Source organism: Aspergillus karnatakaensis, assembly GCF_047715665.1.
Source record: "Aspergillus karnatakaensis strain CBS 102800 unplaced genomic scaffold BJY04scaffold_41, whole genome shotgun sequence".
Taxonomy (NCBI): domain Eukaryota; kingdom Fungi; phylum Ascomycota; class Eurotiomycetes; order Eurotiales; family Aspergillaceae; genus Aspergillus; species Aspergillus karnatakaensis.
Genome location: NW_027395753.1, coordinates 62381 through 79872, shown reverse-complemented (window position 1 = coordinate 79872; position 17492 = coordinate 62381). Strand labels below are relative to the sequence as shown.

Sequence of the window (17492 nt, the reverse complement as noted above, 5' to 3'; positions counted from 1 at the left end):
ATCGGATGACCGGGGTAAACACGAGATGACGAGCAAGGTGCAGCACACATCCCCAACATGCGTCTGCGGGTAAGGCTGAGCAGTGCAGCGCCCTTTTTATAGCTCTTGCCACGGACATTTATCGAGACAGAGGGGTTGATCTCTATGAGTGTAATTTGTGGTGGTGCTAGAATACATCCGCTAAAAGTCTGTACTGTACAGGATGCTGATGCAAGAATTTTGTAACAAAAGTTCCAGCCCCCTTATTTCCACAGCCATGTTCGCCAATCCAGAACAGCTCTATAATCCATAATAAAATGCGGTATCATCAAAATTTCGCGCTCAAATACAACAAGCGGTTCGCGAGTTGACTGAATGCATGATCGTAAGAATAGTGGAGATTAGGTCGCGTGAGGAGAGATCGCTCAAAAGTCGAATGGAGGAATGCTGGAATATCGCTGAGATATGTAGGTAAATCTGATGCGTGTCGAAGAAAGCTGTTTCACGTCAAAGGCAAAGCCTGAGGCTGCTGCAGGTTCTCGCAAATCAAACAGAGTCAGAGTCATCGCCGTCCGACTGCCGCCGCTCGTTGACTTCTCGGGCAAGCTTCTTCCCAACTTCATAGGTCGAAATCATGATAGCACAGGCTGGTGCCACCTTTAGGCAACGGGCTACCCAACCACGGAATAGGCCCGACGTGCCTTCTTCACGGAAGATGTGCATGAGGAATTTCGGTAATGAAAGCTGCTCCGGTTGTAGAGGGGCCTTGGCAAGTTTAGCACCAGCAGCATTTGCAGCATCATCTCCCATGTGACGGTAGACCTGTTGGCGAGTCTTGCCGACATCGAACGGCGTGGTCACAAATGCGGCTAACGCTCCTGATACTGATCCTGCAATGAAGCTATCCAGAAAGGTGTTGCCTTCCACCTCGTCTATCGACTGTGGCGGCGCTGTCTTGTGGAGTAGGTGATGCGTGTGCGCTTCTCTGCGCGCCTCGACGATGTATTTCTTCACTTCTTCGTACCCCCACCAATATAGTCCGGAAAATGGTACATCACGCCACATAGTTAGTGTAAGCCCTCGCCAAAGAGAGCTGTAGCCCTGAGACTGAGTCATCTGGTGTAAGCCCTCAAGAGTGGCCCTGAAGTGCCCTGCACCGGTCCCAGGTGTTGCTTGAAGGCGTGTTCTGAACATCTCAATCGGGCTGATAGCTGTAGCCGCAGCAATCCTCGCAGCTGCGCCTGCAATGAAGGGAACATAAGCACCAGGGATTATGCGCTTGATAGGGCTCCTATCGTCGGTGCGCAACCAATCGTACCCGGCAAAATAAATGACATTTCCTGGAATCCCCATCATCAGGGTCGGACTCAGGCCACGCCAGAGCGTGAGTACGCCTTCATTCCGAGCAATCTTCCGTAACCCATCTAGCGTGGATGTGAATGTTCTCCGCTGGGTCTCCTCTACTGCACAATCCGTGATCGATTGCGGAGAAGCCCCCAAGGCGTTCGGACCTGGACCAACCATGCATATTTGTGAATTTTGACCTACCCAGAACACCTCGCGACAACAAGCTGTGACTCCGAGGTTGGGCGGCGCGTTTTTCAAGGCAGACGTGGTATGCGACGTAAAAGGAGAGGTATTTTTAATGGGAGATTGAGATTGTAATCGAACCCGAACGACGTCTAAAGGTGTTACTTGGGGTTCATTAGCACATATTCACCAGATTACCAACTCTATGAGCTCATGCCGGCGTTGCCACGTACCTAAGAGACCGGTCAAGACGCTGCCACAGGTCGCAGAGACCATCTTCTGGACGATGGACGCCTCGCCCACCGAGCTAGCGTCCGCAGTAGAGCCCGATCCTGTCCCAGGAGTAGCCGCCATGACTGTATCGTCTGTTTTCCAATGCCATGTCTCTGCCGACTGGCCTTCAGATTCGACAGTGAAATTGTTGGAGCGATATCGGTCCCAGGAAGCACCTCCAGTCCTCGGACCGGACATTCAATCGGCGAGGTGAAGTCCAGTAAGGAACTGCTGCTGACTCAAAAGTAACCAGGAGTCGCTTTCTCGTTATTGCTCAGGGCGCATCGAAGGAGTTAGTTGGCAGTTAGTGACTCAGAACGTAGTGATGATGCACAACCTTGGAAGAAAAAGACCGGTCCGGCTCGGTGGCGGTCGGACAAGAGATTGCCGGAGATAAGCGTGGGACCGCCCGGCAGCTCATCCATCCTCCTCTGGGACCCCGACCTTAAACTGCTCCACCACTTGCACATGCATCCTTTGTACATCGCCCCCTTGTCTGTCCTTGACCTTGTACATAGTATGACACGGTAATGGCTTCCTTGACCTTTATTCTTCTCTCTTAAATCTACTGATGCCGGTCTTCGACCTCCTCTCTGGCCGTTTGTCCTCGATCTTGGCTTAGAATTGGCGCTCGCTTATCAATCAGTGAACCTCCGCGGTATCGCGCAGTATCGCTTCCAGCTTGATACATTTTCTATCGACGATGGCTGACGACGCCGAACTTGAGTCTTTCCGCCGCCAGTGGCGAGAGGAGGTCTCGCGCCGGACAAAACCTACTCAGTCCGGGTCGTCCCAGGCGACGCCCTCCAGAGCACCCGCCGCTCATTCCCGTCAGTTTCCCCCCACGCGCCACGAGGCATCTGCGCGCAAAGAGGATGAGGAAGAGGAAGGAGCAGTGTCGTACTCGGAGAAGGATATAACTCAGGGTGTGGAACAACTGTCTTTAGCGAAAACCGATGACGAAGACGCTTTCCACTCACGCACACCCCGGGCTGAACCTACATCGGCACTGGAGCATTTTGAGCGAGCCGTAGAGAGGGAAGCGGAGGGAAATCTGGGAGACAGTTTACAGCACTACCGCAAAGCATATCGAGTGAGCAAAAAGTCACCCCGGTATGCTTTGGTTGATAGTCTACTGACTCCCCCCAGCTTGACGCTGCTGTCGATAAAGAGTACAGGAACAAACATTTCGCCGGTGCTTGGAAGAAGACGCCACAGACTGCTACTACAACTGAACCTACCCCGGCTGCATCCGCTGAGAAACCTGACAAACCGATGCTTGTGCCAACTCCGGAACTCATTGACTCATTCTCCAGTGCACCAATCATCCCCGCAGAGCCCGTATTCGAGGGTGACCCTCGTCCTCCATGCCCTATCGCGCACATTCCATCTGAAGTGATAGTCGAAATTCTCGCTCAAGTTGCTTTGACGGACCCAGCATCCTTCTGCCGGTTGGCGCTCGTGTGCAAGCGCTTTGCTTATCATTTCGCCCATGAACAACATATCTGGAAGAAAGTTTGCCAAGGCGCGAGATTTGGATTCAAAGCGATGCATTATTCGTTCGCTTGTGACGTGCAGGGCAACCCGGAGCACACCTTGGATCCTCAGCCCCGATTCACGCCATTTCCCACCGATACCTCTGTTCAGCTTCCGAGTTCGCTCTCATCATGGAGCGAGGTGTTCCACACCTTTCCTCGCATCCGCTTCACCGGAATATACATCAGCACAGTAAACTACACTCGAGCGGGTGCTGCATCATCGTATTCGAGTATCTCCTGGAATAGTCCGATACACATAGTGACCTATTATCGCTATATTCGGTTCTACCCTGATGGAACAGTTGTTTACCTACTGACCACAGTGGAACCGGTCGACGTGGTTCCCCACATCAATAAAGCAAACGTAATAGCAGCGCGCCCAACTTCAAGAAAACACCATCAGCGCATTGTCTCAGACCTAGGATCGGGATCTTCGGCAGCTGGAGCTCAAGACCCCGTACCTACAGTCGCCATGGACGCGCTAAAACGAGCTCAATTTGGCCGTTGGCGCCTTTCAAAACCAGCATCTCCTTCAGAGCCTCCTGAAGAGTCTGAATATTCGTTCCCTGCCAAGGACAAGTCAGCTGCCGCACCTGACCCAAGGGACCTCATCATAGAGACTGAGGGCATCGGTTCGCCGAAGTATATTTACGTCCTTCACTTGGCCCTTCGATCTACCACCGCTCGGCCTGCGAACGCTAATCCTCTCCATCCCAATCCTTCGAAGAACACAAAATTAGTCTGGAAAGGATATTGGAGCTACGATAAACTCACAGACGACTGGGCGGAGTTCGGACTCAAGAATGACCGTGCCTTTGTCTTCCGACGAGTAAGAGGTTGGGGCATGGACTGATGACCGCGACGAGACGGATATGCACCAATATCTATGATGATGAACTATATATCGACACATATACCTATCTAGAACGATTGATATCGATATAGACCTGGGAAACATTCATGACATCACGCCAGTGAAAAGTGCTGTATTGATTACATATAGAAATACAACCTAGATTTTTTTTTGACCTTACACCCAGTATTATTGCGCACGAAGCGTAGCGAAGTAAATCTAAAAGGGAACTTCGAGTTTCTTGTACTAGTATTTGGTGCCATGATAATGCGCGCAGCGCGTGGTATCCAGGCTGTACTCTATACCTAGTTAGTCTGTGCCTCGGAACTTGGAAGACCTGCGGAAATGGATGCCAAGCGTCTGCTTATCGATAACCAAAATTTTTCCTGGGGTTCCCAGCCCACTCAACGTCAACAGAAACACACTCAGGAATCGCTTTTAAGGCGCAGGGACGAGCTCGCAATCAAAAGCGAACGACACCTGGGTACATAGAATCTCTCAAATTTTCACCATGCCCGAATGGGTGCGCACCGTCTTCGCCGACGAAGCAGAGAACCCCGTCGCAAAACAACCACCACCAAACCCCGAGAAGAAGCACGGTTCAAATCCCACAGAGAAGAAAAGCAGCAATAAAGACAAGTCTTCCGGGAAGACCAAGAAGCGGAAACATGATGAAGCCGTCGATACCTCCGCGCCTCAACCAACCGACTCGAAAAAGCGACACCCGCAGCCCAGCGAGCCCGAGCAGAATGGAGGATCTTCAGATGTCGTGAAAACAACCACGAACAAGAAAAGCACACCGAACCCGAATAAATACCCCAAGCCCAAAAACACAGACCGAAACCAAAAGCCACGGCACAAGAACCGACCTTTCAAGAACGACGACGAGAACGGAAAATTCGCCTCGCTGAAGAAAAAAGCACAAGCCCTCTACGAAATCCGCAAGAACCTTCCAATCTTCGCGCACGGCGACGAAATCCGGCAGAACCTCCGCAAGAACGACGTCATGCTCCTTATCGGTGAAACTGGTAGTGGAAAGAGTACACAGATCCCGCAGTTCCTTGTTGACGAGTCCTGGTGTCGGCCGACGAAGACTACAATTGTGCAGGAGGATGGGTTGAAGAAGGAGATTACTGTTGGCGGATGTATCGCGATTACGCAGCCGAGACGAGTTGCTGCGATTTCGCTTGCGAGGCGTGTTGCAGAGGAGATGGGGAGTCCGCTGGGGACTTCGTCACCGGCGAGTAAAGTTGGTTATGCGGTGCGATTTGATACCTCTGTCTCGCCGAGTACGAGGGTGAAGTTTTTGACGGAGGGGATGCTCTTGCAGGAGATGTTGCATGATCCTTGGTTGACGAAGTATAGCGCGATTGTGGTTGATGAGGTTCATGAAAGAGGTGTGAATGTTGATCTTGTGATGGGGTTCTTGAGGAACTTGGTTGCGGGGAAGAGAGAGGGCCGTGGCGGGGTGCCGTTGAAGGCTGTGGTGATGAGTGCCACGGCTGATATGGAGAGCTTGCAGGAGTTCTTTGTGGAAGGCTTTCAGGGGTTTGCTGCGAAGGAGGCTGCGGAAAAGGATGAAAAGGATGGTATTGCGGTGTGCCATATTAAGGGCCGTCAGTTCCCTGTTAAGACGATATACTCGCCTGAGCCCGTACATGATTTTGTCGATGCCGCGCTGAAAGTCATTTTTCAGATTCACTACAAGGAGCCTATTCCTGGTGACATCTTGGTCTTCTTGACGGGTCAAGAGACTGTGGAAGCATTGGAACATCTAGTCAACGAGTATGCGACTGGTATGGACCCGGCGTTGCCGAAAATTCAAGTCCTTCCACTCTTTGCAGCACTCCCCCAGGTAGCTCAGCAGCGAGTTTTCCAACCAGCGCCACCGCGGACTCGCAAAATCATTTTAGCTACAAATATTGCTGAGACTTCCGTCACAGTGTCTGGTGTCCGATATGTGGTGGACTGCGGAAAGGCAAAGATCAAGCAATTCCGGACCCGGCTGGGTCTTGACTCGCTACTTGTCAAGCCTATCTCGAAGTCCGCAGCCATTCAACGAAAGGGTCGTGCTGGTCGTGAGGCGCCCGGTCAGTGCTTCCGACTATATACGGAGAAAGACTACCTCGAGCTGGACGAGGTCAACACGCCAGAAATTCTGAGGTGTGATCTCAGCCAAGCTCTGCTCAACATGAAGGCTCGTGGGGTGGATAATGTTATCGAATTCCCTTTCTTGACACGGCCACCACGAGAAGCTTTGGAAAAGGCACTGCTCCAGCTACTCAGTATCGAAGCCCTTGAAGAAACAGGCAAGATCAGTGCGCTTGGGTCGCATATTGCTAAGCTCCCTCTCACCCCGACCTTGGGTCGTGTGCTCCTTGCAGCATCAGACTTTGGACCGGATTGCCTGACTGATGTTATCGATATCATATCTTGTCTCAGTGTGGAGAACATATTCATCAATACGACATCAGAAGAGAAGAAGGAGGCGGCCGAGGTTGCAAGACGTGATATATATCGAAGAGAAGGCGACCACCTTACGATGCTAGCGACTGTACGGGCCTATGCCGTAGAGCACAGCGATCGGAAAGCATGGGCTGAGCGGCATCTAGTCTCGCATCGGGCAATGCAGTCCGTCATGGTAAGTTCCCCGTCGCAGCGCAGCGCGTTTACAGCTAATAATCGTGAATCTTCAGGATGTCCGCAAGCAATTAACAGCCCAATGCCGACAAGCCAAGCTACTTCCGAATTCCACCGAATCGCAGCACTCTGCGGCCACTTCAATACGAGAACCCTCTCCTGTTGCTATCCTGAAGAGCTTCCTGCGTGGTTTCTCCACGAACACCGCTCGTCTCGTTCCAGACGGTAGCTACCGCACTGTGGTGGGGAACCAGACAGTGGCGATACATCCTTCCAGCGTTTTGTTCGGTAAGAAGGTGGAGGCGATCATGTACAATGAGTTCGTGTTCACAAACCGCAGTTATGCGCGAGGGGTGAGTGCGGTGCAGATGGACTGGGTAGGAGAAGCTCTGGCGGGGGAGTAATCTAGCATCAGCATCTAGCATTATTTTCGCATCACATTAGCAAGCGCGTTGTCATTGAGCTTAGACCTCCTGGACATTAACAGGATATTGATCCTTGGCCTTTCTGATATCGACATGACGTTGGGGCTTTGCATAGGCTAAAGCCTGCTGCGCTGTTTCAGGCCAGAACCGGCGGAGAACCTGTAACCAAAGGTGCGGATAAAGTAGGATAAGAAAGCCTATTCAATAATTCCAGGCGCAGGAACTCCACGTTCTTGTCGTCCTGGTTGGTGGAATCGGTGGCATGCGTGTGTAGGACCATACTCTGTACTCTGGAGGAGATTATATATCGCCCCTCTTACGGGCTGTGATTCGAGGAGAGTCAGAGTGGGATGATCGATCGATACAGATAATGCCTCATGGTGATGAGATATCAGAAATCACTAATCAGAGTATTGTTCTTGCTTTGAAACGAACAGCCAGTCCTTATTCTCCAGTAGATACACTCCCAGCAGAATTGCGTTGGGCTGGTTTGGTCTGGTGACTCGGGCCTGTCTTGCATCATCCGCAAACAATCATCACTATATCAATCAACACCACTACTTCTTGGGCTGACCGTGTCTTTGTTGCTATTTCTGCCTTTATCCTTTCATCTTATTATACATTCTCATCGATTACTCTTTCATCTGTAAGGGTGCCACGTCTTAGTCGTGTTTCCCGCCCGACTATTGACCGCTTGGGGCGATCTATCCCACCCACCGATCATCGGCTTATCGGGCTCTCTGACCGGAGGAGTGACAAGTCGCCTGCTCTTTTATCTCACCTCACCTCTCTCACCTCAGGCCAACTCTTTGATCTCTTGATTGTTTTCCTCTTTATACCATACTCGACCGCTGTCCCAGACCATACCCCACACGCTTTCACCCTTGACCATAGCATCACAGACAGTTTCCACGCTTCCACGCGGGGATCCACCGCGATCGATTATCTCCATCTTATCTCGATCTCCATACACCAGACAATCCATGGCGTTTCGTCTACCACCCCAAGTCCCTCGCCGTCGCCCCTCCTATTCTGCTCCTCAACCGTCCGCTCTTGAGATCCCCCAGTCTCAATCTCTCTCCGAACTCCGCGAGGCCGAACCTACAGAATGGGTCCTCTTCTCCCCGTCGCAGCCCTCCGTCACCGCCCGCACTCACACGACCTCTACTGAGCGCACACGTACCTTAGGAGGAGCGTCGCGTCTCAGTGATTTCGGTTCCCTCGATACACGTACAAGATCTGGCGTCGAACAGGAGAGCGAAGCGGATGGCACGATCGATGATCCGTTGGACGAGGACGGAACAGAGCTAGATAGTCTCGATGATGGTTTGCATGCCTTTAGGGCACCATCACCGGGCCCCGAGTCCACTTCGCGATGGGATCAAGGAACTCCTGCTCAACTGCCCGCCCATGACGGCCTAGGCAGTTTTCTTGCGTCGAGTCAGCCGGTGCAGAATCAGCTGTGGCAGCATGAACAATACAACCCCAATCGAAGGCCCGAGCTCTCGAGTCGGCGACGCTCGAGTGTTCAGCGTCACTTAGATGCTATCGCAGATGAGGAACAATCAGATGCCGATCGAGAACGATGGCAGCGGATTGAGCAGTGGCGTATGGACCAGAGCCGTGCTCTGCTTCATGAGATCGAAAAAGACACGCGAAAACGTCGCAATAGTCGATTGAGCGTCTCGAATGTCGAAGCAGCCCCACAACCTAGAACTTCCGAAAGGCCGCCTGGTGTTCGTGCTGTGCCTTTAGAGCAAGAAACTCATTCAAGCACACCAGTGGAGGAGGATGAATCATTTTGGCAGCGCATTACTCGGACAGTCATCCGCGATTTGATTGGTATCGACGAGTCTTTACTCTCTGTTATCTTTGGAGAAGCTTTACCCGAGCCCGAAGAATCAGAGAAAGCCGCAAAGACTGATATGGAGCTTCGGATGGACGAGATACTTGACCAAGAACTGGATTCGGTGCCCGCTGACGAACGATGGGAGACGAGATTGCTCCAACGTATAGCCCGCGAACTAGGAATCCTTGTTAATCAACTCTGCGAACACCCAGGAGCGTTCTCAACCTACCTCACCATGGCCAATGATATCCCCAACCAGTACGCCGGCATCCCGTTGAGCAGCCTACCTGAAGAGAGCAACCACATATCTACATCAGCAGGCCCTACTGCCGAGACCACAAGCAACATTGATTCAATCATGTCGCCGCAATTTGTACCTACCCTCCAAGACCAGAACCGAGAACATGCAGCTGAGTGGGGAATCGAAGACGAAGATCTCCCATCCTGCGCACAAGCCCACGCTACTGAGCCGTTATCTGAGCCTGCCCGCCAACAGCAAGAGAAAGAGTACTGGGAACGCGAACTCGATATAATGATGGTCTTCCGTTACCTCCGCAACCGGTTCGGCCGGCGACCAAGCAATGCTGACGTTCATAATACTCGTCGAGCTTCGCAGGACGCAGCACGCCGGGCCGCAATCATTCGTCAGCACCACCCACTTGTCGCCCGCGCTCACTCGAGGTCACAGGCGCAGATGCGTCGGCAGTCACAGTACTCAGGCCCAACTGGAGTCACATCGCCCGTGCTACGCCATCGCCGACCAAGTTCCAGTTGCGCAAGCCAGAGTGCAAAAATGACTGCTATTTCCAGCCACCGGACACTCACTGGATCGAGCCGAAATTACTGGGATATCGGAGGGAGCGTTGACAGCGGAAGTGCCATCGCCCCTGCGCCTCCTGGTATCGGAGCATGGGGTGATGTATAAACTTTCTCCGCTCACGCTCATATGATTGATGCCGGCATCGATCAAGCTTAATCACTCTCCAATATTCTCGAAGAATACCTTCACTTGACCATCATCAATCATCAATCATCTACTCTTGTCACATATACAACAATTCTACTCTCATATATTTCACCACATAAACACTCATGACACTGCAATGATTTCTACACTATGACGGCAATCTCGGCTTTTTGGTTCTGCTTATGCGGATGGCGCATTTTTTTATTATTTCCTTCTCAATGAACATTTTGATTGGACACAGGCAATATACAAACGACACTTCGCATTATGGCAATGGCAACAATGCATGAAGGTAACGGATGCATGTAGAGGCGTGCTTAGTATTATACAAATGAATACTATGTACTCATCTATTTACTTCTGAATACTTCGAAATGACATGTACTGATACTGAACGAACTTTCGGTTGCTTATCATGGCGCGTGATCATTGCAGCATTTTGAGTTCTAACGATTGAGTTTACCTTCGCTAGGCTTTCTATATCCTTGCTCTCTTCCATACGTATTAGTCTCCGAGTACATTGATATCCATCCATGGCAATCCTCAGCTTCACTTCTGAATGTAACCTCCTGGGTTATTCCTGTATGAAAGTATATTGACTATTCACCACTACAAGGACGAACTGTGCATTAAGACGCGCAGGGACAATTCAGCGTCGCAATGCCTAGCCTGATATGCATCCTACTTTCCACTACTGACAAATACATCATCCTTCGCTATACAATCCAAGCTATGCACCTAGCAGCCTCAAATGCAAAATTTCCTTGGACCCCGTTTCTCGTTTCTAGAGTCTGACTGGGTGCCCGGGTTCTCCCAAGGATCCTGGATTTACATCCTTGTTAGGGCAAATCACCCAGCCCTGGAGCCTCGTCCACGCGTCTGGGCAGATGCATATCTTTGCCAAAGGAGGCAGTTCCGTTATGCTTCCAAGCTTCAATCCATGTTTTTTCAGCTTCGTTCTTATCAGCATTCTTTGTTTTCAGCCTCATCTATTGTAACCTCGTCTATTGCAGCACCATCCATTGCAACCTCATCCATCTCAAGCCCCTCGGTACCCAGCATAAATAGACCCTCCGTACCCTCCTTCATTTCTGTTTTCTTTTGTGTATCTCATCCAGAACCAGAAGAATCAACCAGACTCACCTACTTCCTCTCCACCCTTCCCAAGGCTTCAGCGATAGTCAAATCATTCCCACCGCACCGCACCGCACCGCATCTGAATTCCAACCTCTTTCTATACCAACAAACACCATGTCTGACGAAAGACCTGCAGGAGTACATATACCCCTCTCTATTCCTTTCATTCCCTCAGCCCCCCTCTCTTCATTTCAGTCCACTCCCCAACGCAAGAAAACGCCAGAACTGACCACGAGCACCAGTTCGAGCCCGATGTCGTCTATATATACGACGGTGAATACTACATCGTCGTGGGCGACCAAGGACGCGGTTACGTATTGATCCAGAACATGCGTACCAAGGAATCAATCACCGTTCCCTGGGATGAGTTGGAGCGTTATGAAGCAGAGTAGGGTGTGAATCTTGGTCTTGGGTTTGGTTTTCGACTGATGATTGTGATTGTGATTGTGATTTTGAAAGGAAGGAGAGGAGGTAAGGGGGGTCGAGTCTGGTTGTGTATATGTATGTATGTATGTATGTATATATGGAAGCACTTCAACCTTTCAACAAGGGGACTTGACTTGAGAGGGGGACTTGGGAGGGTGTGGCGGGGAGTTGGCCTATGATGTTGTTGTTGTTGTTGTTGATAGTGGTATGGAATTGCGTTTTTGACAAATTGTGGTGAATGGTGATGGTAGCTTTGGTGCTGGGTATGTGAGATATCGGGCATAGAAGTAGGTCCGGGTATCAAGGGGGACGGATGTATCCATAGTTAGGTGGTGACGTGAAAGAAGCTTTATCCTTAATCCGCTGCACTACTTAAGGGCGGGTATTGAGCATTACGAAATGGACAAAGATTGAGCATGAACATGAACGAGTATTTATTCCGCAAGAACCTTTCCTTTTCATCCTAACGCTAACAAGACAAACATCTAAGCCTCAGCGGAGTAGGCATCGGGGAAGCGGCGCATGTTCTCCTCGATGAGACCGTGGCCACGGAGGAACTGAACGTAAGCACCATCCTGCTTGAGCTTGCCCTCCTGGCGGAGCTGGACGTAGTCCTCGCGACGAACGGGGGTGAAACCCCAGTTCTTGGAGACGATGATCTTTTGGCGACCAGGGAACTTGTACATGGAGCGGCGGAGAGCCTCGATGGCGGTGGCACGGTGAGCGTCACGGGTACGGACAGACAGGATGATCTGGCCGATGTTGACACGAGCGACCTTGCCCTGGGGCTTTCCGAAGGCACCACGCATACCGGTCTGGAGACGATCGGCACCAGCGCACGACAACATCTTGTTGATACGGATGACGTGGAAGGGGTGGACGCGGACACGCATGTGGAAACCTTCCTTTCCGGCAATCTTCACGAGGTACCTGGTTCATTGTTAGTTTCCATCCTTTCATTTTTCTTTGCGACCGAGTGTTCTGGGTATCGGTCGAGGTCGAGGACATACTTGTTGGCACAAATACGGGCGGCTTCGAGAGCCTCGGAAGAAAGCTGCTCATACTCGTTGGAGACAAGGTGAACGCAGAGAGGGAAGTCGTCGACGTTGGCCTTCTTACGTCCCAGATCGAAGATACGGATCTTGGGGTCGGGAACACCACGGTTGAACCGGGACTTGGGGTAAGGCTAGAAGAAATAGCTTGTCAGTACTCATCGTTTCCATCTCATAACTCTTCAAAAAGCCACAAGAGAATTCCCAGCGACGCGATATCCCGACCGTCCCTCACTTCTGCCTCTTCGCCCATCATCATGTCCAGGCCCACAAGCGAGACCGCCCTCCAAATCCACACAAACATCAAAAAATCGCATCTCTCAAATCGCACGCACCTTGTTCTTGCAGTAGCGGTAGCAGCGGGCGGGACGGCGAGCCATTTTGACTGCTGGTATCACTTGGTGATGGGTTTGTCGAAGGGGTGGTGTCGAAGAGCGAAAGAGAAGGGATTCTTTTGACTGGAGGCACTTTGGCTTGATTTCCAATCAACTCCCGCTAACGAGTGGCAAAACCCTAAGCCCTAGCCTCTCCGCCAATCACCGCCCGGAGTGGGGATAACGCATTGCCGCATTTGTCAGATAAAGACCATTCAAGATACTGCCCGATGACTCTACGAACTACAAAGCGGCGAGATAGAGGCTCCGTCGGTGTTTAATGTTACGAGTACCTAGGGAATCTGCTGGCAGATAGCAGTGAAGCTTTGCTTTTTCATTTTTTGTCATGATATCTAAAACATTATGACGCCGGGTTCCGCCGGCGTTCATCGTTCAAACATCGCCCTTCCGATCCCAACTCAGCATTTACTGGCTGGTAAGAATGTCGGAGTCACCGGCATCGAGGACAGACATGGTAGAGCAACGGTACAGACGACCGCAGGCGGTACCAAGCTCAATCTATAAACCCCATATTAGCCACCATTTTCCACCTCAAATCTAAGCCACACAGCAACTGCACAGCGACCGTATGTTCTAGCAGGGTAAAGCACTCACGTTGTTTCCGGAGAAGTGGTGGACAGGGGTCTTGGCGAGCATAGCGTAGTACTCGAGCTCAGACTTGCGGAGAGGGGGGGTGTTGGCGGCGATGATGACCAGCTTGGCCTTGCCGGACTTTTGAGCAGTCAGTATCCATTGTTCCTTGCCTCAATCCGTATATTCGTCGGCTCGATCGCGAGGACTCACACGCAGGGTCTTGATGGTGGTCTTGTAGCCAAGGGTGACTGGAGGAGCAATATCGTTAACAATTGACTCTCGAGCGATAATTTCGACCACGGAGGTGAAATTGCATACCCTTTCCACTCTTCATCACAAGCGCCAGGCGCGAGGCGATGGTGTCGCCAGCCTTCTTGCTCTTGGGGGCCATCGTTACGCTGTTGAAATGTTTTGGATGTACTTGAAGAAACGTGCGCTCCGGCCGTGTGTTCAGTTGGATAAGGTGCGAAAAGACGCTATTCGGATTTTTTGTGGGTTTGGCGAGTATTCGGACCGTCGTTGCTCCCTTCCGGCGGCTTACTAAGTTCCAGCTCACACGCTAGTCCGCATTTAGCCACTCTCCTTTTACATGTGTAATTGTGTATGGATCCTCCAAGTTTGCAAGTTAAGTTGAAGGCTGGAACCCATGATGCATGAAGTGGCGCAGTTTCGACCTCTAGGGCAGGATGATGCGCTAGTTGATCTTTATATGGATCTTACTGGACTGCGCGTGCGGACTCCGTAGTCGTGGTTGTCTAGAGGACGGCGCAAGGATGATGGAGGGTGGTGCTATCTTTATCTTGTCGTAGGGCCGCTCTAAGGAGCCGTTTTACAACGGTCCGGTATCAATATCGTGACCGTCGTCTGGGGCTAATCAGGGTCATCCTGAACACGAACGATGGGCGTGAGATTATCAGGTTCGGCCAAAATAGAATTTTAGTTCTCACCTCAGGCGTACCTTCAGCTACCTTCAGATTGTTACCCTACTCCGGAGTACTCTGGAGTCTGCAGAGTGTGCTGGGGCGAGTCGACGGACTCGGGATAAATGGAGTATCAGTGCCGTTTCCATACGGGGACCAGAAAGATTAGCCCATCCCCCCCAGAATTATTATTATTTCTCCGCCGCATGCTGCCAACATGAACTCCTGACATTGCACATCTTCTCCTCGCATCTTCTTTTTTGGTCTCGATCAGTTACGCTGTGTTTTCAGTCACTCGTGCATCACTCTGAGGGTGGCGAGGCTTTACCAGCCATCCTACAACGGCCTTCCCCCACCGCGGTTTGTAGTAGAGTCCACCACTACTGTGTTTTGACCGCTACTACTACGCTCGAGACGTCCTTCCTGAAACTTTCCAATTAAATTCCCAGCGTTTCACCAGAATTTGATATTCAAGACCTGCTTCGTGTCCTCCTATATACCCCTTTTCGAGTCGCTCTGCAGTCAGCCTCCGGTTTGACCATCCGTCAATAATCCACCACTATGTCTGCGACGCCTCGCAAACCCGGCTCGCCGGCCAATGCCAACAAAACTACCGCCGCAGACCAATCAACGACCGGTACCCCCTCGCGAACCAACACCAGGTCTCCTACCACATCGACAAATGGCCTGTCTCGAACTCCATCCCTTCGCGGTTCAGCCCCGGTGTCTGCGCGTGCGGCAGCCAGAAAGCCCGGCCGCTCAAATTTGAGCATGTCGAGCGTTCCCAAAATCGCTGCCGATCCGTCGGAAGAAGAAGCGCGGGCGCAGACCGCGGCCCTTATTGAGGACCTGAAAGAGCAACTGCAGAAAGCCGAAACGGCCTCTGAGCAGTACCGCAAACAACTCGGTGTCCTGCAGATGCGACTTGACGAATCTATCACCGAACAAGCCAAATTGGAAGATCAAGGTCATGAAAGGGACAGCAAGATCGATTCGCTCAACGGCGAGATTCGTGACCAGGTTCGACAGATCCGCGATTTGGAGCAGGCGCATGAATTGGAGCGGAATGCCATGCTACAGGAGAAGGAGCAGCAAGTCAGCCGGGAGGAGGAAATGCAGGCTACCATTCAGCGCCTGAAAGAAGCTGTGGCTCAGAAGGACATGCGTATCAGCGCTGATAATGACAAAAATGTGTCCCGTTCTTGTGAGTTTTTTGACAACCTACAGCTCCTGACCCTAGAACTAACCGTCTCTGTAGCCAGTTTCCGCAATCGAGCCTCTCCCGACATCGACGGCCAGTTCGCGCCTTCATCGCAGATCGAGCGAAGCCCCTCGCGAAACAACTCTAAACTGCTTCTGCAGAAGGACAAGTTGATCGAGTCACTGCGACTCGAGCTGGCCGAGTCTCAGATCAAGCTCGTGGAGATGGAGAACAAAGGAGGCGGCCGACAGCGAGAGCTGGAGAAGGAACTTCTGGAAGCGCGAATGGCGAATGCTCGCCTTATGGAGGATAATGAAAGCTATCAGCTACTCCTTAGCGAAAGAACCCTGAACGGTGACTTCGCCAAGGGAGACTTTATGCGGGACATTCATCCCGATTCTTCCAACACCAAAGAAAGCAGTGGTGGACTCGGCTCGTTGGCTGACGAGTTGGAGTCTGTGGATGCTCGGCCAGATCAAGACGACAGCCGCCGGCTTGAGGCGGAACTCAAGGCGCTCAAGGATCAGAACAAAGCTTTGACGTTATACATTGAGCGTATCATCAGCCGTCTTCTGCAACATGAGGGTTTCGAGCATATCCTTGACAAGAACGAGGAGCCGCAAGCAGGGGCCAAGGGCGGCAGCGACAAGGACCTTCCACCGACACCTCCAGAGAAAGAAGATGCCAACCAACAGACCTTCCTTCAAAGAGCTAAATCAGTTGTCTCTGGTCAGAACAACCGACCGCAGCCACGGTCACGTCCAGTCAGCATGATGCCACCGCCTCCTGCACCCGCACCGACCGCCCACGAGAACCCAGAAACAGCGCCTAGTATCCCCATCAATCGCACTCAGTCTGTACGATCTGGCGGCCATCGCAGGACGAGGTCGGAACAGACAGACCTGGGGGCCGCAGCCGTTGTCGGCCAGATGTACCGCGGCCGCAGCTCCGGCGGTCCCATGAGCCCAACCATGATGGGCCCGGGCCAACGCAGCGCCTTAACCGGGTCAAGCTATGCGCCAGGAGGAGTATCCACCAGCAGTCGTGCGCCATCTCTATCAAGCCAGCCCGAGCGCGGCCAATTCAGCAGCTCGGGAAGCATTTCTAGCGACCCGCCTGGTGACACAGCATCTACCGGTGCAACCTCTAACTCCCCTCGCTCCAGCAACGGTATGACGAATTATACAGGGGCAGTTATGACCCAGAGCAAACTGCGGCCTCTCCGGTTGGTCAGCGAAAGCAAGGCTGCTGAGGACGAGGAGGCTGCGCGGAAGAAGGCGAACAGAGGCAGCTGGATCTCATGGTTCAATCCTAACCGTCCGGGTTCGAGCGAGTCCGCTCAGCCTTGATCTAGCTCGCTGGCGCTTGGATTATAACATTTTCTTCTCTATATATCTTCCATTGTTATGACTTGGTGGCCCTTATGTTTTTGTCAATCCATAGTGTCAAGATCGAAGTCGTTTGACTGGGAATGTTTGTAACTCAGCTGTCGGGGTATCATCATGTTTGAATACCCTAGTCTTGATTCTTATGTTGACGATGATGACCATGACTCTCTCCTCTTGCTCTGGCTACTATTATGACCGTATCTTCCTGTTTGTTTATGGGTTTATCACCCTTATATATAGGCAGTCTTTTAATGAACTGGACTATGCCCACAAGTACTCGCTTTACAATTTACGTATACTTCCAAAAAACCACAGACCCTTCCGATACACCCCACAAGCAAATAAA

The 17492-nt window shown here is 51.7% G+C and overlaps 8 protein-coding genes across 8 annotated transcripts; 5 read left to right on the top strand and 3 right to left on the bottom strand.

Annotated features, from left to right (window-relative positions):
- Window positions 1-141: 141 nt before the first annotated feature.
- Window positions 142-2184, bottom strand: BJY04DRAFT_104556 (putative mitochondrial carrier protein). Its single transcript, XM_073707993.1, has 2 exons — window positions 1743-2184; window positions 142-1673 (listed from the first exon to the last, which is right to left on the bottom strand). Exons 1-2 carry the CDS (start codon window positions 1978-1980, stop codon window positions 526-528), a joined length of 1386 nt encoding a protein of 461 aa, XP_073568786.1. The 5' UTR covers window positions 1981-2184; the 3' UTR covers window positions 142-525.
- A 73-nt stretch (window positions 2185-2257) lies between these two features.
- Window positions 2258-4340, top strand: BJY04DRAFT_194501 (putative F-box protein (Pof7)). The gene is made up of 2 exons (XM_073712070.1): window positions 2258-2875; window positions 2932-4340. The coding sequence occupies exons 1-2, from the start codon at window positions 2486-2488 to the stop codon at window positions 4171-4173; spliced, it is 1632 nt and encodes a 543-aa protein (XP_073568785.1). The 5' UTR covers window positions 2258-2485; the 3' UTR covers window positions 4174-4340.
- BJY04DRAFT_194499 (putative ATP-dependent RNA helicase (Hrh1)) lies at window positions 4341-7527 on the top strand. Its single transcript, XM_073712069.1, has 2 exons — window positions 4341-6814; window positions 6870-7527. Exons 1-2 carry the CDS (start codon window positions 4685-4687, stop codon window positions 7215-7217), a joined length of 2478 nt encoding a protein of 825 aa, XP_073568784.1. The 5' UTR covers window positions 4341-4684; the 3' UTR covers window positions 7218-7527.
- A 489-nt stretch (window positions 7528-8016) lies between these two features.
- On the top strand, window positions 8017-10408 carry BJY04DRAFT_104483 (uncharacterized protein). The gene has a single exon (XM_073707991.1). The coding sequence runs from the start codon at window positions 8222-8224 to the stop codon at window positions 10010-10012; it is 1791 nt and encodes a 596-aa protein (XP_073568783.1). The 5' UTR covers window positions 8017-8221; the 3' UTR covers window positions 10013-10408.
- On the top strand, window positions 10409-11493 carry BJY04DRAFT_104482 (uncharacterized protein). The gene has a single exon (XM_073707990.1). It carries the CDS (start codon window positions 10806-10808, stop codon window positions 11418-11420), a length of 615 nt encoding a protein of 204 aa, XP_073568782.1. The 5' UTR covers window positions 10409-10805; the 3' UTR covers window positions 11421-11493.
- A 508-nt stretch (window positions 11494-12001) lies between these two features.
- Window positions 12002-13195, bottom strand: BJY04DRAFT_104480 (60S ribosomal protein uL16). The gene is made up of 3 exons (XM_073707989.1): window positions 13005-13195; window positions 12628-12803; window positions 12002-12547 (listed from the first exon to the last, which is right to left on the bottom strand). Exons 1-3 carry the CDS (start codon window positions 13047-13049, stop codon window positions 12103-12105), a joined length of 666 nt encoding a protein of 221 aa, XP_073568781.1. The 5' UTR covers window positions 13050-13195; the 3' UTR covers window positions 12002-12102.
- On the bottom strand, window positions 12959-14680 carry BJY04DRAFT_104497 (60S ribosomal protein eL30). Its single transcript, XM_073707992.1, has 5 exons — window positions 14585-14680; window positions 13956-14522; window positions 13848-13885; window positions 13659-13775; window positions 12959-13562 (listed from the first exon to the last, which is right to left on the bottom strand). Exons 2-5 carry the CDS (start codon window positions 14026-14028, stop codon window positions 13470-13472), a joined length of 321 nt encoding a protein of 106 aa, XP_073568780.1. The 5' UTR covers window positions 14029-14522; window positions 14585-14680; the 3' UTR covers window positions 12959-13469.
- A 438-nt stretch (window positions 14681-15118) lies between these two features.
- Window positions 15119-17107, top strand: BJY04DRAFT_220561 (uncharacterized protein; the record flags this gene model as incomplete). The annotated part of the gene is made up of 1 exon (XM_073716902.1): window positions 15119-17107. One exon carries the CDS (start codon window positions 15119-15121, stop codon window positions 17105-17107), a length of 1989 nt encoding a protein of 662 aa, XP_073568779.1.
- Between the last annotated feature and the right edge of the window lie 385 nt (window positions 17108-17492).